The 23,937-nt window shown below is 41.1% G+C and overlaps 1 protein-coding gene across 17 annotated transcripts in view; it reads right to left on the reverse strand.

Annotated features, from left to right (window-relative positions):
• The window catches only part of PTPRF (protein tyrosine phosphatase receptor type F), a 379,859-nt gene that overhangs the window by 170,711 nt on the left and 185,211 nt on the right, over positions 1-23,937 (reverse strand). For all 17 annotated transcript variants that reach the window (XM_039556062.1, XM_039556074.1, XM_039556073.1 and 14 more), the window contains one exon: positions 23,601-23,742. In XM_039556062.1, the coding sequence (XP_039411996.1) occupies positions 23,601-23,742 (142 nt within the window). The remainder of the gene's footprint in view (positions 1-23,600; positions 23,743-23,937) is intronic.

Here is a 23,937-nt window from a genome sequence, read left to right on the forward strand (position 1 = left end):
AGCATGAAGATTGAAAACAAAGGTCAAAGTGTTTGCCACCGGTTTTGATATAACCAGGCAGCTGGAATGATGCAAGAAAAGCTATGTTTGCAGGGGTGGAGGAGGATCTTATTTGATGAAGGGCTTCGCATTCATTTTTTCCATCTGTGTTATCTAGTCTAATAAAAATGTTATCTCTTCCTACAGATGCTGTGTCTGAACAGCCTCTCTGTGAAACGGAGCTACATGCTTAACACAGCATATGATGCTGTAACCTGGTCTCTGAGGAGAAAACCATGGGAGACTGCTCTGGGCTGCACCCAGACACTGTCAAGGAGAGGACACCCTGCACTGCCTCCTCCATGTTTGGTACTCCTCCCAGAAAGATATTGCTAACATTGAATCCAGGGCTGTAGGAATGGTGTAAGCATGGAGAAACACAACATTTTATAGAGAGAAGTTCCAGGGTCTCAATCTGTTCACCTCTTCAAAGAGAAGACTGAAAGGTAACCAGATCAAAGTGACTAAATGCCATCACGGAAAGAGAAATGTGATTTGAGTCTAGAGAAACTGAATAGATAAAAGGCTGAAAGGCCAAACTTTTAACAGGTTCATTAACAATTGAAACAATATCCCATGAACTGCAGAGGACCACACATTGCAGACGACTGTCAAATTATGATAGGATACTTTTCTAGAATATCTTTTCAAGTTCAAACAGGAATTAATCCAGAGAAAGCCTACATGAGAGATCACAGCCTTCTGAATTTTATAATCTCCAAATGCAGCAGAGAAGCAGTACTGAATTTCAGGATAGCAAAGCCAAATCAGTTCAGAAAAGAGAACAGAACAGCTCACTAATATCAACAGGAATATTTGCATGAGCAGGACTCCCCTCACACTGAGGAACACACAACCATAAGGACTTAATTAAAGTGACAAGCACAGAAAATTAGAATGAAGAAACCTACTACCTAATAACATCAAGGTAAAGTAGGATATTTATTTAGGAAGAAATCTGACATGTCTGAAGCAAGAGGTGCCCAATGGATCTTTTACATAGACCAAGTGAAACCAGAGGGAATAAAGAGGTTATAGTGTATTATTTTTGTTCTGAGATAAAAAAACAACCTCACTGTTCTGACTGGCAGGTGTCACCAGCTCCTGCTGCAGAGGCCCTCATGAGGGACTGAATCCAGGTGGAGTGCTGGTACAGCAGGGAACCATTGCTTTGTACAGTGTGATACTGTGATGCACATTCTTTATTTTAAATAGTCTTTATTTAGTACTGCAAGTGTTTCCCAGTTTGATTTATGAATCAATGAATCTGAAACATGTTAGATACCCCTATTTGACCATATAAAAAGTTCAGGCTGATCCTGAAAGGAAAATCCAGGCACTGAGCTCTGTTTGCTTTAACACCTACCAGGAAAGCTGCTTACCAAGCAACCCCTAGGGAACAGTCTGAATGCCAGAGACAAACATCCTAGGAGACCCAGGACTGAAGGTATTCCCCACTCTCCTCTCATGAGATTTGCAGACCAGATGTTTGGCAATGATACTTCCTTCTGTATCCTCTACCTGTTCTGAAAACAACTGTGGCTTTTTCAATTATCTGGGAGTTGATTTGTTGCTTACAAAGAAGCACCTGCCCCATAAGTCTGTCTTTTTCACTGTGCTGCAAACATATGCAAGATGTTTATGATAGCAAACAGCAGGAGTGTTGAGGAGTCTCACCAGCTCTAATTAAAACAGGCTCATCCTACAATTTTACCCATGTAGAACTGAGCTTGCTTATTTGTATAAGTGCAAGGCTTAACTTGCAAATACCAAAATACAGGTGTCAATATATGACAACTGTAAGCTGCTGAGAAGGGAGTTTTGTGCTAATCCTTTCAAGCAGATGTGTTGCAGCAGATCAAAGAACACAAGCTCCTACAGGCTGGACTGGCACATATCCTGGGGGACATGGCAGGGAAAGGCTCATCACTTCCCTTAGCAGGGACAACACCATTAGGACGAGCATGGTAACAGGCACGCTCGGTCTCTATCACCACCAGCCCAAGTAAGTGACATGGGGGCACTAGCATAGGGCCTAGAACAACACAGCCAGTGTCCCACAAGACTGCTCTTCTTCAAGGGAACAGAAGCTACAATGAGTGTTATGAGACACACTCCTGTGGAATGCAGTGCAAAGGAGGGAGAGAAATTCAGTCAGGCTATGGACAACCCCCTCCCTTGCTACTTGGTGCTGGGAAGTGAGCAACAGCGTCTCTTCACATAAGCCCCAGAGGTGCATGGATGAGACAGCTCTGCGGGGAAATGGCAAGGATTATAAACACAATTTCACTTTGTTGCTACAGGTGAACAAACATCGCTCTGGTAGAAGTCCAGGGGCACTGCTGCCTACAACTAAGCCCACAGCACATAGGCTGCTTCAGCCAACGGCTGTGTTGTCAGCACAAATAATCACCAAAGAGGGACCACCAAGCAAACAAACCTCTCAAATGAACCACTCACTTCCCGTATTTGTCAGAAAAAAGTGTTCCAACAGTGAGATCTCCAAGCAATACCAAAGGCATCTTCAGGACAGGCACTCCATCCGAAACCCAGCCGGAAAGAGAGCTCAGGATAACGAGTATCTGCCCCACACAAAACAAGAAGCACCAAAGGTAATTCCTAATACCAGCCTGTGCACTGTGCAGTGCCTCAAAGATTTGAGCCTTCTTTTTAATATTAGAGATAGGGAAGGTGTTTATCTTTCTTAACATGGTAGTTTTAATTGCAATTTAAGCAACCTCCCTCTGGGGTCTCTTGAAGGTTCACAGGATGGCAGTGGACAACTTCCAAAGATATTATCAGTAGTCTCAAAGCTTGCCTTTAAATTTCTGTAATGGGGAACTTGGATGTTTTGGAATGGGGGGCTGAGTCCTGACTGTCTTTCTGCGAAGGACAGATTCTGCAACTACAGCAAGGCACTCTCCTCTCATTCCACACTAAAAATGAGGCCCAGATGAATGTGCTGGCCGTGAAGAAACACAGAAAGGACAATACAACGTATATTTCAGTTCAGCTTTTTCAGGTTCATGTGTAGTTCAATGACTTCTGTGCTGAAATACTCAATTTTCCAGGGATTTCTCCATCTACTACAAACATATTTAAGGGTTTTTTTCCTCTTCCACAGCCAATAAGATTTTTGTTATCTAAGGCCTCTAAATCTTTCTTAAGTCAATAGACTCTTGCAATAGGTTGCCAGTCTTCAACATTACCCCAAAAATACTTAGACTCAACCTTTTTTTTTGTTACCCCTTGAGAGTTACCACAGAGTTTAAGAAATGCAAGCAAATGAGACATGAGTATGTGGTAGCCAAAATGACACCTGAATGACAGTCGGGAAGGTCTGACAGTGAGGTGCAGATGTATGAAAACATCCACGTTCCCACTCACTGTACTCAGACCGAACAAGGGGCTTGGTAGTGGAAGACAGACAAAGCTGCCTTGGCTGTGCTAACTAGCCATGGGAATGCAGCACTTGCACAACAGGGTACCAAAACTTCTGCAACAAGATAAAAATCTCCAGCAAACAATGACACTCATCCTTGGAGAAAAGGTAAAGAGTTAGCACAAGCTTTGTTTTGCTCCAAGCAAGCATTTCTACACAGATGTGCTACTCAAGAGTGACAACCTGTGCTGTTAGATCTCTCACCAACAGTCTGCATGAGACTTTATGGAGTTAAACATGAAGCATTCCTTCTCTTCAGGATGCTTGGAGCCCAAAGCACACAAAACATGTAGAGAAATTAAAACCAGAACTTGGGAAAAGGAGAGGTATGAGATAATGTACCATTTTACATGGTCAGCTATGCATCAGCATTGTGCTATCAGTAAAGCCAGTGAAACCAATCTCTGTGGTAGCAAAGACTGAATCTCCTGTTTTGCAGAACAATGGCATGCATGGGCAATGAACGCTGTGAATGGCTCCTCTAGTCTTGGGACAGCGTATCCTGAAGGACCTCACTTTCTGCAAGAAATGGCAGTAAGATTTGCAAGCTGCTATTAGGGTTCTGTCAAATTAATGAATCTTATGGGTACAAAGTTCCTCTCATGAATACAATAAACTGCTGCTATACTGATATAAGCTCTTTCCAGTTCAAATATTGATAGAGGAGTTGTGATCTACACTGGCATTACAATTTATGTCCAGTCTGGAGACATCCCTTGCTTTATAGACATAAGGCTAACAGGTTGGTTAGAGGTCAAAAATGAAGAAACAATTTTCATCATTCTTGATTATCTTTGAGAGATCCTGAAGCAGATGGAAGCTGCTCAGCCATTCAGCCAGTGTTACATATTTCACTCTGACAAGGCTCTGGCACCATAAGCAGAGGGAAACCTGAGCAAGACTATTTCCTCCCATTTAACCTTCTTTATTATTAAACCTTTCAGTCATCAGCAGAGCATTTCTTTGGTGAGCTGAGGTTTTTTTAAAGCAAAATACAGAGTTTAGGGTACCTCCTTTTTACATACTCAGATCAGAGTCTTGAGACAGGTTCTGGTTTTAATTGTTAAGGCTGCTGCATGCTGTGGATCACTGACTGCAAGACAAAACTAATTCCTCTTCAGCCAAGCACTGCTAGCATATAACCCATATATCCCCAGGTATTTGCTAGTGGAATGAAAGCTGGTTACAGCTATCTGGCTCAAAATTAACTGACAGCATCATTGCAGATGCAATCCATGACAAGCTCCATCTTTCAAGTCAATAATAACTTTACTAGATTGCCTGGTTTGCAAGGTAGCCCACCCTGAGCTACTGCCTAATGTCACAACAGACATTTAAATAATAAATGGCAGCTCTGTTTTATTCAGTAAGGCACAGTGGAAGCTTTGCTAAATTTAACCATCCAATTAGCCTAGCAACACTCAGGATTTGGGAGTTTTCGGAGTTCACTACTTCCGAGGAGGAAAGCTCAGTTACACCAATTAACATTATCTCTCTAAACTGTACAAGCAGTTACTTCTCAGGTCTTTCTGTGGTTTGAGAGGCAATGAGAACAACTGGGAGTCTAGCACTGACTTTTTAAGCTTCCCAGATGAAGAAGATATTCTTCCAGGTAATGCCAACCCCCTGGCTTGCTCTGGGCTCACACAAAAATAGACATACTCTACTGCTTTACCAGCAGTGAGAAACTGTTGCTGGCAGAAAATAAAACAAAACCAGTTTCAAAGACAAGTTAATTCTGTATACAATTAACTATGATGTCTTGGCTCAAACCTTTTCATTAGCTGCAGCACACAAAACAGTCACCATTTCTTTTTAACCTTAGGCTAATACAAAACACACGTATCTCCTGCTGGCATGACTGCACACATTTCTTCTGCAAGCTCAGTGCAAGAGACAGTATGCCCAGATATGGGCAATGGAAAATCTTCAGGTCACTTCAACCCAACATACATACATGTCTACAGTATCTCAGCAGCAATCACAGTGAATCCTGTTACATGCAGCTGGCTTTTCCTCTCTATTACACACAAAGCTGTCTTTATAGAAAGAGCTAGCTTGTAGCATCTCTCCTTCGGTTTATGCAGATCACACTGCAGAGCACAGGAGTGCTCTGAATATTAAGCTACTGCATCTAACTTTAAAAGAAATAAATACCTAAGCTGAAGAGGAAAATCAGGCGAGACTTGGCAGATGCTGTCTGGGTATTTTATTCCAAACCGCTGGTGTATCCTCACATGTCTTTGCAAGTAGGACAGGAACAAGGCACCTGCCCCTAAGCAGTGGGGTCTGAGCAGTCACTTCCCAGCCAACACAGCTGCTACAAACTCAGAGCTTTTGCCTTTCAATTACCTGCCCCCAAGAACAAAAATACAAAGGACATCAGACCCTTGAGGCAGCACACAGAAAAAAACTTTCCCAAATCCTGCTCAAAAATTCTGGGAATTTGCAATGGCTTTTATAACACTCATCCCCAGATTTCACAAGGACAGATTCTTTCCTAGACCTCTTCAGTTTAATCTCCTTAAACCTGGAAGTTAAATCTTCATCTAGAGTGAAAATATTTTACCACTGTAATCTAGTTACGATTATTTACACAATTTGCCCCAAATTCCCTCATTACAGCTGCCATTCTCAATTATTCACAGGTAGTGGTACATGCAGTTTCCGTGGAAACCTGCAGATCATGACCAACTGATGCACAGCCAATAGCAGGCAATGGGCACTCGAGCAGAACTGGTCGGCTGTGTAATTGTGCTGATATTTGACCATTTGAAACCTTTAGGTAGCAAAGGACTAGTTTACATTTCAGTGTCTAAATTTCAAACATCTTAACTATTCCAGGGAGCAACCAAGACCTTCTATCTCCCAAAGCATAATAAACTTGATGAGGGGGCTGTAACTTTTATGACATCGCATTTTCAGCATTTCACTATCATTTTCTGTATTTACCATTGAAAGTAAATGTCAGATTACTCTACCGTAAAACTGGTCATAAGTGATTCACTCCATTACACTTCAGGACCTTCCTTATTTTTAACTAGTGAAACTCTGCCAGTCATTTGCCTGAGACTGTGCTGCCTCTTTTCTCCTTTCCTTCCACTACTAGTTATTTTATTTTGCTAAAAATGTGAATATTCATATGATTAAATTGCTTGTTCCTTTAAGGTTTTTTTCAGCATTTAACATTCTGAATGTCATGGAGCCTCAAAAGCTGTTATCTTAAAAAGGTTTCAGAAGCTCCTTGGAAATTCTCTTCGGATTACACTAATGCACAACAAAATAAAAGTATATTCTTGTCAGGCAGAGCTGTGAAGCAACCCAATATTAAATTGCTGAGGCCTGACCATTCAGTGAGGGCTGTCCAGCTACTACCCTGAGCTCTCTAAGACAACAGACTCCATTATTTTTCTATTTGAAAGACTCATGCTTCTCCCTGATATACGGCATTCCACTAAGGTGCTGACTCTCACCAGGCACCCGCAATGCTTCGTCACCCACACTTCATATATTCACACAAGCTCCTTCACGTTTTTTTTCCATGCTAAGACAGAGGCCCTTCTGTAGCACATTCACCAAGACACAGGACTACAAATCCTTCTTTTCCAACTGGATCTCTTCAGGATTCAAGCAACAATTATACTGTAACCAGTGATATTCCAGGCGATCATTTTGTTTCTGTGTTATCTCATGTCACATGCACAGGTTTGTGTGTACCCACCAACTGTCCTGTCTCTTACCTGGACATTCAGATGCCTGTGCAGAGCTCACTGTAGCATGCTGTACCTGCATGGCCATGCTGTTTCAGGGACTGTGCTATGAGGTTCCACAATCCAAGCCTTCATTATTCTAATGACACAGTCAACAATGGCACATGAGGTTGCTGTGCCCCCCCTGTGAGCTGAGCCTTCTTCCTCCACTGCCATCCAGGAAACTGACTCAAGTTGCACAAGGAAGATGGTGCAAGGCTCACTTTTTTATCCAGAGCTTTTCCACCTAGCATAGTCTCAGAACTGGAGTAGCAGATAACGTTTCTGGTGTAAAACAAGTACTGAGTTAACCCCAAATGAAGAAGAATCACCTCGGACACAATTACACAAAGAGCATCAGCCAATCGCACCTAGATGCTAGAGCAAGGAGCACCTCTACGATGGGTGGAAATGCTCAGCACCAAGAAATTAAGCTTTAACTGAAGGAAACAGAATAAAAACATTTGTTGCACCTGCATTATTCAGAATTTAGGGTTTGCCAAATGTAATTTCCAACTTATTTGTTTTGGAAAATACTCAAGAGTTCATAGAGGAAACCCTCTACACATTACTTAAAAAGGCAAACTGGTAAAGCACTTGCAAAGTATCTTTATGAAAAACAACAGATCTATTGAGAGAGCAGCAAGTAGAATGCCTACCCCTGCACTGCTGCACAAAGCATCTGACATGGTAACACACAAGTATGTCCTGAAAAATGGCACTCAGTATACTTCTGCTTCCCTGAAAAGCATTAGCAGATCATATGCAGACTTCTTTTATAAAAATATTATGGTATAGGAATAAACAAAAGCTGCTTTTAATTCTATTGTTGAAGCGAAAGGTTATCATCTAAGGCAGCTGACTAGTGTACTGAAGATAAGCACAGTCAACCTAAAGAGCTGCACCTCTATTCTAAACAAACTTTGGACTTCTGTATACTCCCTTAAATGCTACTTACTGTAAAGGCAGTAGCACTCCAGTTAGAAGCAATGCTCACTTCCCCTTCCTAACTGAATGAAAAATAGCCTGGGACACACTGGTGATGGGATGAAACACTGGCAAAACTTCCTACGGTTTAGCCAAAACTCTACTGAAACTTGCATTTGACAACAAAGCTTCAGTTTCAAAGATCCCAGTCTTCAATGAGCATTTGTCAGGAATGTCATAAAGACAGAATGGCCTTCTACAAGAAATGCCAAAATAAGGTAAAAAATGCTGAAAGGGTCACACTAGCAGCATTACAGAGTAATTGTTAACTGTGTAACTGGAATCTGGGTAATTTCTGCTGGTGAATCTTGTGTCTGCACCACTCTATCTGATCCTCCATAGTAGCTGTAAATTAATGCCACAAGGAGAACAAGTTCAAACTCTGTTATTTGGCAGTGAGGTCCAGTTTCCATGAAATTCAGCATGTCATATCTCAAACTGAAAAGTGCATAAAGTAATGAATCACCAGGTTATATTCAGATTCTGCAGACTCATTTTTCAGACACAGAAAACCAGCACTTGCCAGCCTTAGAACAGCAGCACTGATCTAAAGGCCAACAGTGCTGCAATTTTAAAAAAAAAAAGGTATACCATAAAAGAACAGGTTAAGTGATAAGAGAAGGCATTTCAATTCTGTGCTTCAATGAGTGTTAGTGACACAGTCGTTAGGAAGGTGGAGAAGATGAACTGTCAAGTTTTGTGATTTATGTTTCAGACAGTTTTGTTAAACATGCCATTTTAATTTTTTTCGTGAACACTTTTTATGTATTTGCCATTGGTTAGATAAAGGCACTATTCAGCAGCGTAGGACTAGACAGGATACAGGACACTCCCGAGTTTCTCTTGCCTCTCTGCCTATAAAGAGAAAGAAAAGATCAAAAGAACCTGCTCTGTCTGGCTCAGCTCCATTCCTCAATTTACTCCAGCATTGCTTAAGACTTGTATACATCACAAATAGCAGCTCAGTTGTGTAAGGATTAAATGTTCTAAGCAAAAAGGGGAAGCTAACTTCAACCAAGTCTTGATGGGTGACTGTCATTTACCATCCTTCATCTGCATAAAGTAGCTCCAAATCTTGAACTGGGGATCCTGAATACTTGGGCAGATTCACTGATCCAGGGCTGAATTTTAGCGAGGTACGGAGTGAAAAATGGCCCTGGTGCTTGATGGCTTTTGAAATTTGCCTCTGCTGGGTAAAAGCCCTTAGTCAGGTCTGGAAATGTGGAATGTGCATGCTTCTGCTGCCAAAATCAACATAAGGAAGACCTGGATGTAGCCTTCCACAGCTGCTAAGCCCTTCCCTTAGAGGAAAACACCCTCGCCAGAGCTACTGAGGCAAGTTACAAAGGACATCCTGCTGCCAGCCTGCCTCACAAACATGGAGCATCTTGCATTATAAATAACAAAGGCTACTGCTACAAACTGCGCAGGATTAATGAGGCAACATCCAACGCACTGCATCTGAATAAGAGTGAGTACAAAGTAATCCGAACACAAGAAATTTGAAAAAAAAATACCCTGAGTCACTGAGGTGAGTTCCCTCCTAGTGCTCATCACAAAACCCCTCCTAAACTTTCATATTTTGTCTAAACATGGCTGACCCTGTACACTGAATCACCTGGACAAACAGGGCTCCTGCAGCTTTCGGTTGCCACAGGAATGAGCAAAACCGTATGTTCAACCTGCAAGATGGAAGGAGTCCTGGAAGATGGCAATTGAAAGGGCTCACAATATTCAATACTGTGCCAGATAAGGTAAAGCAACTCCACAGTGCTGCCAAGCCCTATTTCTACCACATGAGGACACATAATTTTGCTGTTGAAAACAACACACAGGTTAAATCACAACTAAATATACCAGCACCTTTCAGTATGAAGACACAAGCATGGATGCAAAGAGAGCCATTAAATCCAGAGTCCCTTCTAATAATAACAACAACAACCCACTGTCCCTTCTAATACAAACACTGCAGGGCATAAATTATACTGGAAATTAACAGCTTTTTTTTTCCACAGACTACACAGTGAAGCTGGGAAACATCTTGCTATATGCAATATCATATGCACACCAGATGTTTAAAGCCTAACTAGATTCTTCTTTCATTAGTCTGACTAAATCCACTACTTTTAGTTCAAAAATGCCTGAGGTACACATCAGTAGAGGCCAGAGAAGCATGTACTTGAAGGAATCGTCACCACAAGCATGATCCTTACAGACTTCTCTGGCACTTGGCACTGACTCCTGGCAAAAAAAAAGTGGGATACACTAACCTTCAGTTTCAATCACTGCAGCCATTTCTTACTGCAGCAAAATACAGCGTGAATTGCAATGCATATATTTCTAGAAAAGCACAAAAACAGCACAGAGAACTTCAGTACGAGCTAAAAAGGACAGTAGGTGCTAGAAAATAAGCCATACAACAGGGGCCTACAGAGCTCAAATGTTCAGCCCGTTGAAGAGAATTTACAGAAGCTTACGTGGAAAAAGGGATCTCAAAGACACAGGGCGGAGAAGAGGGTTTATAGTCTCAGGAAGAGACAAATGGCTTGTATTGAAGTTGAGATTATACAGTTTCAACACTGGAATTACGTATGAATTATTGCAATAAACTGACCAGTTAGTGCTGGATTTACAGTTGCTTTGCACTTTTTTTGGATGGTATAGTACATAATTTCTTAAAGATATTCTTTAATCTGCCTTTAAGAAATAGTTGCATGGCTGAACCAAAGAGGATGTGAGTGAGAGATACCGGACATGGACCCTCCTACCACACAGCCTGTGATCAAACTGGAAGTGGATACAGAGCCAGGTACATTGGCTGGTACATGCTTGAACAGATGCAGTCTGTTCTCCCTGGGTACTCCCAGAAAGGCCTGAAGCAAAAGGAGTCTTATGGGTTTGTCTGCACTGGAAAGTGGTGTTAGAGACAGAATGTAACCACAAGAAAATGCACTAACTACCCAGCATAGCCATAGTCTTACTATAATTTAATAGTGGGTATAGCTTGCCTCATCAATGCAAAGCCACACTCCGTTAGACAGACATCTCCTCAGATTTCTGCTTTGATCAAATGCAAGTCTCTAATAGGGGCCAATCTGAATAGTGGTTTGAATTAGGGGAAGAGGCTAGGGGTAGGTTTAACAATTAAGACATTTTATGGTTGCCACACGTTCTTGAATTGCTGGTGCCAATCAGCCTTTAAGTCAATACACTGAAAGTTTTTGAGGTCTCCTCTAAGTCAACACCACCTCACACAAACATCAAAAATTAAAATTCAGAATCCTGGGCAAGTCAGGAAACCAGAAAATCCTGCTTTTGAGTGTGACATGTTCCCCATAATTCGGTGCAGGAAATAACCCCATCTGCTGCAAGCAAACACCAGGAGAAATGAGGTGACACTGAAGAAGGTGGCAGCCTGCAGAAAGAGACAGACATCACAACTCGCATTCTGCAAGGCCAGGGTTGCTATCTGAAGAAACAGAAAATTAGAAAAATAGAAAAAGATTTTTTTTTTTGGTGACAGAGGAAAGTCACCAAAAAAGTACAAGGAGAACCAAAAGACTTTCCCTCTGCCAACCACAACAAATGGCTCAGTAATACAAAATGTCAGTTGGCACTTGAAGCACAGTGGATGGCCAGAGAGAAAGTGCATTTTTAAATCATTAATACATTGGGAACACACAGATGTGCAGTTCAGCTACATCTGTGCATTGTAATTTCTACAGTAGTCACAACTTAATGAATCATCAATTGTGACAAGATCAATGAACCGAACTGAACAACAAACTAAAGCTAGTAAATTCATGCCTGGGGCAAGAGCTAAGGTTTATTTTATTTTTTTTAGTACTTCTATAATTTTTAGTGTCTAATTAATAAAAACATGAATCCTCCAGAACCCTTTTATTTTCTTCCTCCCTTTTGAAAGTCCTACTGCAGAGGATAAGGATTTCATTCATATTTGCTTAAATTCAAGTCTGGATACCACTCATCTGCTCAGCAATTTCTTCCTCAGGACCAGGAGCACATGGCAGCAAAAGTTACAATGCTGGGATGCGCACTACATGACAATCAGGTGGACTCTGACTGAGCCTACCACCTCTAGGCAAAACAACTGCTGTTTCTTCCACAAGGCCAGATTACTCCTGGAGGCAAAGCATCAGCTAAGATTCTCTGCAATGCTGCTTTTTGAAGGGACAAATTCACATCTGAATCAAGCAACCAAATCATTTACTTGCAAAGAACACACATTGAGTTTCCCCCTGGCCTCAACCCATTCAACAACTTCAATGCTGTGTTTGTTGATGACATGCATAATCCAGCTAGGTTTCACATCAGTGATATTCTTACAGAAAAACTCTGTCCAAATTAACCAGGAGGCAGAAGACAGCACCCCATCTTCTTACAAAGCAAAGTCCATGCAAGCGAGGGCTCTCCCAGCTGACCTCTTCACTCTTCCAGGCAAACCATTTTCATCTCCACCATATGTAGCCTTTCAGTGTACTAATATACCTGCCAGGGGTTCAGCTGGACTCTTGTCTCCCTTCCAGACAGGCTCCAGGGAACAACAAGCTCTGCTTAGCCTGGCTTGTTTGTCACACATTTGGAGTGCAGCTCCATCTGGAAGGCACTTCCATGAATTGTAGCACTGCTGGCACGCACTGCTCTCCCTCCTAGGACTCAAAGTGAAGGAGATGCAGGCTCTCTTTAGAAGGCTGATTCTGTTCCAGCTCCTGACCTTCTTTATACTGGATGTCCTATCACCTTGGACTGTGCATTCCCCAAATCATTACCTTCCCCTGCAGCAGCTTTTTTTGTTAATACCACCCCACGAGCAGCTTAAGCATTTTTCATCAATATATTTATAATTTCTGTTCTCTCTCCAAGGACTTTCTCCTCAGTGGGACCAACTGTGGCACTGTCTAAACCAAAGAGATACAGAAAAATAAATTCCAGTATTACCTTGCTTGTAAACAAAACACCATTTTGGAGATGTAGTGCCAAAAAGCAGGGCTTGGTGTTATTCAAGGTCTCCAACAGGTCAATGTTTCCAACACCTTTCCAGTGGTCTCACAGTAGGTAAAAAATCATAATGCCAGTTCTGTTGCCTGCAGCACTTCATGCAGACAGTTTTACTTAAGGCATTCTGCATCCTGTGCTGACAGGCACTCCTACTGCAAGGAAATTTCCCCCTTGGAACAGCAACACAACAGTGAATCTTCACATACTACAGCTGGAAAAAGTTGTAGCTCTGATTGCTACTTAAGACTTCTCCACTCAACTCTAACACCCAAGAACTTGGAAAGGTTTCATCCAGGCTGGACCCTTGTGATAAAAAGATTGAAGGAACAGAGCACAGGATTAGCACAACAGATGAATACGTTGCAGTGTTTTCCCACTGCAACATCCAACCTACCTCATCAAGGCACTAGATAATCTTGAAAAGACAGATCTTATTATACCTCACACCCACTGGTTTCCTTAGGATAAAGGATTTGAAAGAGCTATTCCGGAGCTCTGGGCAGAAAGAATCTGAGCAGATGGGAGTGCCAGAAAGAGTCACTTACTTTATTATCCAACTGAAATAACCACAAGAATAAACAGCTGTTAGAAAACTCTATGGGGAAGGTGGTATTTGACTACTACAACACTGGGCTTCTAAGACAGCATGTGGCATGCATATATTTTAGGTTATCTTGCTTGATACCAAACATACTTTAGTCACTAGCAGGTCAAGTTACAAATTAACAATGAACATTCACAATAATTATTTCCTCGCATCCAAAATTAGGGCTAGTTATTCCTTTTGCTCATTATCTGGGCACTGCATTTTAATAAGCATCACAACCATAGAGCCTTCCTGACACCATACTGTATATAAACAACACAAGACCAACAAGAGATCATAAGGACAACTGGATGTGGGACTTGTGAATAAGCATCATACACAGAAACCAGCTGTTGGAATGAGCCGTATTACAGGTCTTCGGTGCAAAACCTGCTTTGTTTTGTGCGTCTCAGACCAAGACCGAAAGGCAGCAGCAGTTACCTGATTTTCCTTTTTCTGCAGGAGAGGAAGTTAAACACTTGTGGAACCTTCTCTTCCACAGAGTACAGTAAGAAACACACATACTCCCTACATGGACATGCTCTCTTCTGAACAGCTGTTGCTGCTACAGATTTATCAGCACATGCTTATACTCCAGTTTCACATTTTTCTGGCTTACATTTTAAAATTTTGATTTCTCCAAGAATGACTTAATTGGGGCTGTGACTTTATATTTTTAGTGAGAGGAAGAAGACAAGACACAGAACATACGATGATTGGATAGAACCTTCCTTGCACAAAGAGTTTTTGCTTTTGTAGCAGTAAGTACTGCATTCCCCACAGTCATGGTTATCACATTCTCTACTCTCCAAGCTCCACTTTTCAATTAAGAACCTACTCTCCAATTTTATCAAGGAGATATACTCTGCCACTTCTGCACAAGAAGGTACGGGAAGATGACCATCTTAAGTGCCTGTGTAAGCCATGGCATGTCAGTAAATGACAACAGGTCACTAAGCTGTGGGCAGTCTCTTGGTTATGAGCAGATATGAAAGATAGTTTTGCAAAAATAGTTAAGGCCTCAGAAAGGCTTTCCAGACACCTTGCTCTTGCCCTTCCCTTTCTTCCTCGGAAGCAAAGCAGGTAATCCATGTGGCATCATCAAATAGCATTTCCCACTAATTTCCAATAGTTAAGCAATGAGGTACTACTTCTTTCAGAAGGCTATTCCACAACCTAACAGACTTCAAAGACTCTACAAATACACACCAGCAACAAACTTTATTAGTCAGCAGGAGATAGCAGCAGGACTGACATACCAGCTACAGAGAGCACATCTGTCAATAACAGGTTGCTACAGACGCTCCCAGCACAAGGCATCTTGAAAGAGATCCAGCAGCAAGAAAGGTCTTTTGAAACATCTGATGATAAAGACCTATTATTTTAGTTTCTCATGGTCACCAGTAGATGTTAAATCTGACAAGAAATGTGTGTGTGGGTTATTCTGACAAGGTTCACAGTTACACAAATTTAAGTTCTCGTTTGCCTGTTCCAAATGAATCAAATAAATTTCCATTAAATGCCTTTTACAATAAGAAGATTATTAATTCATAATTACGGGTTTTCATGTCTTTTTTCTCCTTCTCTGAAAAACTTCTAGAACCCTACATACATAATTAATAAAAATATTTTCTTCTGGATGCCAGTCCTCCAAAATAATTTTATTAGGAGAGTCACCAGGTCCATCCTCAGACTAGTTATTACCAAATAAACACTTGGAGAGCCAAATCAGGGCTCACTGTCACCTAATCAACTCCGCTTTCTTGTTCACTATTTTTTTATTAGTTGTGCAATAATGGTCTCTATCAACAAGTTCCCTGAATATCAGTTTTGAAATTACAAGATTCATTAACAGCCCTTGCACAAAAGGTGGGTCTTAAATTGACAGTGCTGTGGAGATGCTGTAAATAAAGACGACAGTCAAAAAAATCAAGTCAGAAGAGCCAAATCACCTTAAGTGACAGGAATAATATGAATAAAGATAAGAAATAATTAGAATTTTTGCTGTAAGCCTGACACATATTGCTTGGAAACAAGAGGAGAGGAGAGGAGACAAGTGTGGGTGCATCAGAGAAATGCAGAGAAGTTATGCTAGCCAGTGACCAACTGAATCAAAAAAGCAGCTATGATCCTAGAGCACATTCAAAGGTCTATCTCCAAAATTCATCGATTCATCAGTGCTTTCGAAAAGGCCTTTGCAAGATTCTTTGTGTGCACATCTGTAGTAGAGCATGTTCAAAGAAGTCCCTGAAATCAAACAGGAACAGGTACAGAATAGGAGGAAGCACTGAGGCCAGGAGAATCAGAAAGAAGACTGACCCCCATGAAACTCATGTGGGGATTTTACAGCAAGAGGAGGCTTAGTTGGCCACTTTCTGGTTAACTGGGACCTAAATACTCATTTTCCCAACAAAATAATCTGCTTCGACATTTACAATATTTTAAACCCACCTATGTTATTTTTGCCTTTTCTTCCTCTGTAGTATCTGGTACAAGAACTTCATAGGGCATGCGTCTCCTCCTTGGCAGCCTTGACTTTGCTGCTCTACTCCCCTGCCATTTTTAGACTACCACTCTTTTTAGCCTAGGCCTGTGCCATGTTTCTCCCCTGGCTTACTGCCTACTGACACCATCAAAATCCCAGCGCCGTCTAAGCTTTCCAGACATGGTTGTGGCCACGGGGTCGGGGCATGTGGGAATGCCAGGCTTTCTGCAGTGACGTGAAAGGCAGCGCTGGTGGCTGCTGCCTCCCAGCTGGGACCGATGATCTGTTCCAACAGAGAGTCAAAACAGATTAGTTTAAACCACAGACAATTTAATCTAACCTGTCTGATTTCAAACTGGAACAGAGAGGCAGAAGCAGTCATCTGGCCATCCCTGGCCTCAGCTGGGAGATGGCAACCCCACAGGGACACCTCTCCAGCAGGACAGAAACCTGCCTGCATGAGCATATCCCTGCCAGAGAGTTAAACTCATCTGCTTGTGCCTCATTTACCTATTGGAATAGGCTGAACGTTTTGACAGCAGAGCAGCACTAGAACAGCCTGACACACTTTTCATGACAATCTCCCAGGAAGCTCTAAGGTAACACAAAGTGAGAAGAAAGCTGTCTCAACACCCTGAGCCAAAGAACAGAGAGAAAATAACGTCCAGGACTCAATTATTCATTTTCTTAAAAGACAGAAGATACCAGTAGGTTGCCACAAGGCTCTGAATAAACCCCCATGTTTCTGAATATCTTCATGAGGGATTTCAGAAATGGAGCAAATAAAATGGAGGCAACTGCTACTGGCAACAAAATTTCTTAGCTGAACATGATTTCCAGTACCAAAGTCAGCACTTACAAACTGTTAAATAAACTTGGAATAAATCAATTGTGTGAGACCAGAAGCTCTGAGAAGTCTTTTACAGGATATAACTGCACAATTACAACTTCAAGCTACTTGGCACTATGAACCCTGTGTTACAGCTTTTGCAGAATTCTGTAGAATATATTCCATTCTTGTTTGTTTGACACCTAAAGTTCACTTGTTTCTATCTGGAAAGCCCTTCCCAAATTGCAGGTGCTGCTTTTGGGCATTGCAATACCACTGAAACTTGGCTGCTAAGAATGTGACAACACCTCATCCCGTTAGAGATGTCATCTCATAGGACCTCGTTTGAGAGGTAATATGCAGAAACAGCCATTTGCTGCAAAAGAAAAACGTTGTCAAGATTAAGAGGTCAATACCTATTCAGACACAAGGTTTTATGGGAGTGCACAGCTCCAAAAGGTTCAGCTTGGCATTAACAATGTGATATTTCATATAAAACATTTCAAAGGTTATATTTCTTGCTTCATAAACTTGTGGAATGAACCTGGATGTTAACCTTAGTGCATGGCAGTCTTCTGAGGGAACTTGCTATCACAGATACATTACATGGTTATGTGCCATTAGTTAATCATTTAAACAGAGATAAGAAATGGAAATTATGGCATTTGGGTCTGATACATTCTAAAGATCTGCTGACTCTCCTGTTTGAAGGAGAGACCAACAACAGTTAAAACTTTTCTTCACCTGAGAAAATTACTTCTTTGTCTTTCTTTCACAGCCAAGAAAGTCTTTCTTGTTAAATATTATAAGAATAAACTATAAGAGCGGGACTAATGTTCTTACTGAATCCAATCTTTGAAAGCAAATAAATATAATTTGCATAGAACCATGAGGTTCACACCTGGATTAAAATGATAGGTGCTCTATAGATACCAAAACTTCAGTAGCTGAAAGAGTTTTTCAGATACCATGGCAGTCTAGGTTTTGGCAGCATGGCACATAATGGTGATACAAGTAAAACAGTCTCTGTAAATTTTCGTGGTCTAACTGAAGCTGATCACAAATTCTCCTCAATCTGTATGCAGTGGGACCAAGAGACCACCCCTTTCCCCTTGAAGAATCCTTTTAGCCACTGGTCAGTACCTGGGAAACAACTGGAGTTGTTAGCATGATGACAGGGCTCCTAAACTGACCCAACCAATACTAGGCAACCTGCTGTCAAGCAGCACGATGCACTCTTTCCTTATGAACACTGTTTATGCTTTAACAGCACAAGTCCACATGAGCTCAGATTCAGATTCTTTTAGCTGACAACCTGAACTTTGCAATGAGGCCACCATGAGTAGTTGGCTTCATGTTTCTCTTTTTAACAAGCATGGGACATGCCAAGACCCAATGAAAAGCAGACAGACTCAGGCTTCTTTATTTCTCTGTGCATCACTGCACGTTAGGACATTTCCCTAAGCAGGGAAGTACGTGGAGTCTCACTGCACTGGAGCTCTTGGCAAAGCAATAGTTATAGAGGTCCATGAACTGCCTGCCTCCTACAGGAAGGAAGTGCTATTGGGATTGCTTGTGTACAGAGCTAAGAACAGGAGTAGGACCTCTGCAGTAGGATCACAGCAGTCTTTCTTCCCCGGGAGAGACCAAAGGATGTTGGAACAGTTAATTAACATGAAACATGTAGAAGAAAGACCTGTCCTCTCTTGACCAGAGACACAAAGAAAATAGTACCAATCCCAGGAGCAGCAGAGCACAAGGAGCCTTAATTCATTTACAGAGTCAGAATGAGTGCACGCAAATAGATTCCATTTCCATTCTGTAATCGTCTCAACTTTACAACAAATTGCGAGAAATTCTTCCTGGCGAAAAGATGCAAAAGCAGTGAAGCCAACGTACAGTGATCTAACTGATCCTTTTGTAACTAACCAAAGATAAACAAGGATTAAACATAGCTAACTTCTGTTTACTATTCCAATGACAAAAATCACTTTTAGATGAATGTTTACAAAAAGGGCATATTGGTTCAGGCCTTCTGAGACCTGGCTCTCTGCAGAAATCATTTGTAACAGTCAAATGTTTACCATTTACAGCATTTCAAACAGGGTAACCCCAGGAACTGGAATGCAGCTGGCAGATGGTGAAAGAAATTAAGCTCATGACATGGTTCAGTAAACAGCAAATTACGATATGGTAGAAGTGCTTGCCACCCCAGACAACTGCTGCACTCGGGAACTTTCTAGGTGTGCTAGTTTTGGCTGGGATGGACTTAAATTTCCTCATAGTAAGAAGAAAATTAACGCCGTTGTATGGGGCTGTGTTTTGGATTTGTGCTGAGCACAGTGTTGATACCACGAGGATGTTTCAGTTCACGGTAAAACACGACACCAGGGCTGCAGTGAAACACTCCAAAACTTCCCTGACTTCTGTCAGCACAAAGCCAGCCAGGAAAACTTAACTTGCCAGGTTACCTTGAGACTGAAACCCCTGTGCAAGCAACCCCTCCTCGGCTCCTCTGTCTGTCCTCTTTACCAGGAGCTGCTCTCCTGTGGAGCCTGGCAGCACTCTCCAGGCAAATAACTACATGCCACATGATTAGGAGTCTGGGATAGAGGCATAGGGGATTTGCATAGATCTAGAATGGAAATTGGAGATGGTATTTTCATTTAACCTACTTAAAAACAAAGGGAAATGAAACTGAATATATTTAGTGTCACTTGGATACGACTGTATGGTCTGGATTACAAGGGAGTGAAAAAAGACTGCTTGTAAAGCATTAAAGGACCAGTTGCAATCAACTGGCTTTCCAGTTCTGGAAATCAAAACTGAGTGTCCCAGTTGGAAAGCCCTGGGAGAAGGGACTGATAACATACTTTGTATTTGAGCCTCCCTTCTCTTCCAAAGAATCGATATATTTCTCCCTGCCTCTTGAAGACCTTTTTTCCCACTGTTTTTCCTTATCTTCCTGTTGGGTGGAAACTGCTGGAAAACAGTGACTGAAGGCATCATTTGGTGTACATAGAGGCAACTAGAGACAAACACTGTTACCATTACCTTCCCAATACAGCTGCAATGCAGAGCATACAAAGAGCCTCATGGAAGGACATCATGGACTTCTGCACTCCTGCCATCAGCCTGTTGCTATGTTCTTGCATGCTGGCATCCTTCCTACTTATATTTCATATAGCCTATTTAAAATGTTCTGTAATTCTCAACATTACCACTGAATAATATATTTATTAATTTGTTAGTGCCACTAACTGTCCCTGAGGCTTTTCTTGAGAATGTGTGTCAGCTTATTGATTCTAGCCTTCCCCCTCTCTGCACTGCCTTCCTCCTCTGCCAAGCAGAAACATACTTCTGTGCTGCTTCAGGTCATAATTGGAAAAAAGATAGAAATGTTCAATATGACTCATACATAATTCAGCTTATCAGCTACCCAGGAGAAATGAGAAGAGAAGGTATACGCATGTCTATTTCTTCTGCTATCAACAGGAGAAATAATTTCCAGTTACACAAAGTATACATAGTTTGGTCACAACAGGATTTGCAGTTAGAAGGGAAAAATGAGAGACATGGAAGCAAAGAATAAAAGGGCAGTAGGGAACTGAACTGTTAAAAGAGATTCACTTATGTGAGAATTCCTGATTCCCCTGGAAGACTGGATTCATGCTTCTCTCTTAATATTCAGAATTAAATAAGCTGGCAATTAGAAAGAATAACCTGCTTTTGATCTGTAAAACATCGCAGAAATCTAAATAAAATAAAGCTCCAGCTTAGTTAGCTACAAAGACATCTAATAACAGCCTGGTAAACCCTAACTGTGACTTCTGGATTTAATGTTAAGGCCTATGTTCTAAAGGCAAATTGTGAAGAAGCATTAAAACTTACTGTTATAAAGGATTTTTAATGTCAAAATCAATACATGCTGTGTATTTAGCAGCATGTAACCACGAGGACGTCTATGATAAGCTTTGTCATGCACCAGGGACCACCGCATTAGTCAAGTTCTTGAAAGGAAGTGCAGAATGTCTGTATCATTCAAACTGCCATCTGAGACCAATTACAGAAATTATTTTAACCCCAAAAGCAGAGGGAAAAATCCAATCCTAGTTGACAGTCTTGAGAGTATCAAGGGTTCCACATAAAATGTGTCATTTACAAATACCTCTAGAAAACTCATGTTAAAAAAGTGATGGCATAACAGAGAAGCTGGGCACTTAGCACTATTTTTTGGAAGCCTTTGAAAGTAAACAACCACAACCAGGGCACTGAGTTGCAATATCTACTTTGGCAATGTGTAAACAAAGGAATATTAATAGTAATTTAAAAAAAATCATATTCATAAAATGCATAAACATCATAATCTCTATTAGACAATGCAGAAAAATAAGATAACATGACTGAAAAATTCAGAGCTGTCCGTAGAAAAGTCTCAGAAAGGGCAATGTAAAACATTTTTTTCTTAAATATAAATACATCATAACAGAATTCATCTTCCTTGTCAGTGAAGCCAACATAAAAGGCACATGTAGCTCTCCATCCTCACAGTCAAGCTCACAACTCTATGCATGAGCACATACAAATCGTTAGGCAGCAAATGTTTCTTAATTTTGCCCATTACAAGACTGCACAGCAAGGGGTCGATACTTTTCAGTTTGAGTGGAAAACACAGCCTCCCCAGCCTGCAGATCGTTTTTGACCTTATGGGATCATGTTCAACAATCATTACTCCCAATTAAAGGAATTTTCCAAACAGAAAAGCAGGCTCGGTGCTTGACTGCTACTGACTTCTGCTTCTGCAGCTCCTAAATTGTGTGCCCGCATGTCTTTTCCCGTCTGTGGTGTTTCCTAACATTCCCTATTTATGTGGTGGTCTGCAAGTTTTACCTCGTCAGGAAATCAGCAGGAACACCATGGAGCTAAGAAATACTGTTGTGCTCCTTGATGCAAGGCATGTCTCTGTGGGCCTTTGAACACTTAACACAGAGCAAATAAATTATTAGCGTGTGTGTGCATGTGCATACATATCCAAGATACATAAAGGCAACTATAACCAAAGGAAACAGGAATCTGCATGGAAGAGTTTGGTATTGAAGCATCCAGTATCACAAAAATCCAGTTGCAGGAAGCATTTAAATGCAGATCTGCACATAAACTGCTGAAAGAGCTCCACTGAGCTTTATGCACTTGCATACACGGCTGCAAAGGCAAGAAGTAACAAAAGGAATTTGATTTTTGTCCCCCAATAATTTTCAAGTCTATAGCACCTATAGATTATTCTTAATAATACTATTACTGGAGAGCAAACTGATCTTTAAGATGCCCCACCTCCAGAAACAAGATACACAATCACATCAGGTATTGAATGATTTCTATGATTCCCATCACCACGGTGCCTGAGCACATTACAGTTGTTTAATGTATTCTTTGTCACAGAGCAGAGAGGAAAATATGATTACCTCTATGCTATAAATGGGGATGGGAGAACAAGGAACAATAGGCAACTTGTCATGTGAGGCTGGCACACTCACCACCAGGATAACCAGTCTCCTCTGGTTCAAAATCCTACAACAATAAACACTTTCCAGTCTAGTTTTTTCATTACTTAGAAGTTTCTGCATGAATCTATAAACAATAAGCAATTTGCCTAAGCCTTTTCCTGCTTGTAAGGGGTAAAAATGCAAGGGGTAAAAATCCATTCAGCCAAATGCCCCGGATTTGTAACACCTCAGTACATTTACAAAATCCTATACATAAACAAATGATAGAACACACTGATAAGCTGGAAAAACCCCACCTTTCCTTAAAAGCAAACAATAATTCTGACAATTTAATATTTAAAAAATCAACTGTTCACATGCCTGGTTTTATCTAATAAACTTTTTCCACAAAATATTCCATTCAGCAGACACAACATAGCAAGCGAAATAAAACCTACTCAAATAGGAGACAAGGAGGAAAATCTACTCTTTAACAGAAGAGTCAGAATTGTAAGTCGTGAGTACAGTGAAAAACAAACACAACTACATTTCACATCAAATTCTAAACCTGAAGAGTAACCTGAATATCTGTGCGCTGATTTAATCCAGAAGGTTCAGCAACATAGATTAAGTTTCTGATTGTCAGATACAATACTTGGATACCCTGAAGATGGGTATTACATCAAAGCAAACAGATGAGGAAAGTATACAAATGTCTCTGTAGATAGCTCTTCAAGTCAGAAATGACACCTCTCAATCAGACAGCAAAAACACTCTAAAGAAAGTTCAGAATCTGCAATCCTTCCATGATTGTCTCAAAAATATGAGGTTCTATTATAGGAAAAAATAGAGCAACTGATACAGGAAGCTTTACCAAATCAAGCTAGAATATCACCACATCATTTAAATGCAGCACATCAACATGTAGCTGCCAAAGCCATGTCTCCTGCCACTTTAGGCATGCAAAAACTTCCCCCTTACCTTCTAACACTGTTAACTTGGCACTCGTGTTTATCTCCCCAACACTATTGGTGGCTGTGCACTCATAGATAGCTTCATCTCGATGAACGCGCAGGGGCTGTATCCGCAGAACTGATCCTGATCCATCATCAAACTCGATAACCTTTGAAAATGGAAAAAAAGCACTTCTTTACTGGTATCTTCTGCAACAAACAATGGAAGTCAAAAGAATTCAGGGCTTGAAAAACAAAAACCAAAACAAAACAAGCCCTGTCTAAAATACTATGCAGTAAGTTAAGTGTTCCAAATCCAGTAACACAAAAATTTCAGTGTCAAGAACATATTTGTCCTCTGAGGA

This window comes from Corvus cornix, chromosome 8 (genome assembly GCF_000738735.6).
Source record: "Corvus cornix cornix isolate S_Up_H32 chromosome 8, ASM73873v5, whole genome shotgun sequence".
NCBI classification, from domain to species: Eukaryota; Metazoa; Chordata; class Aves; order Passeriformes; family Corvidae; genus Corvus; species Corvus cornix.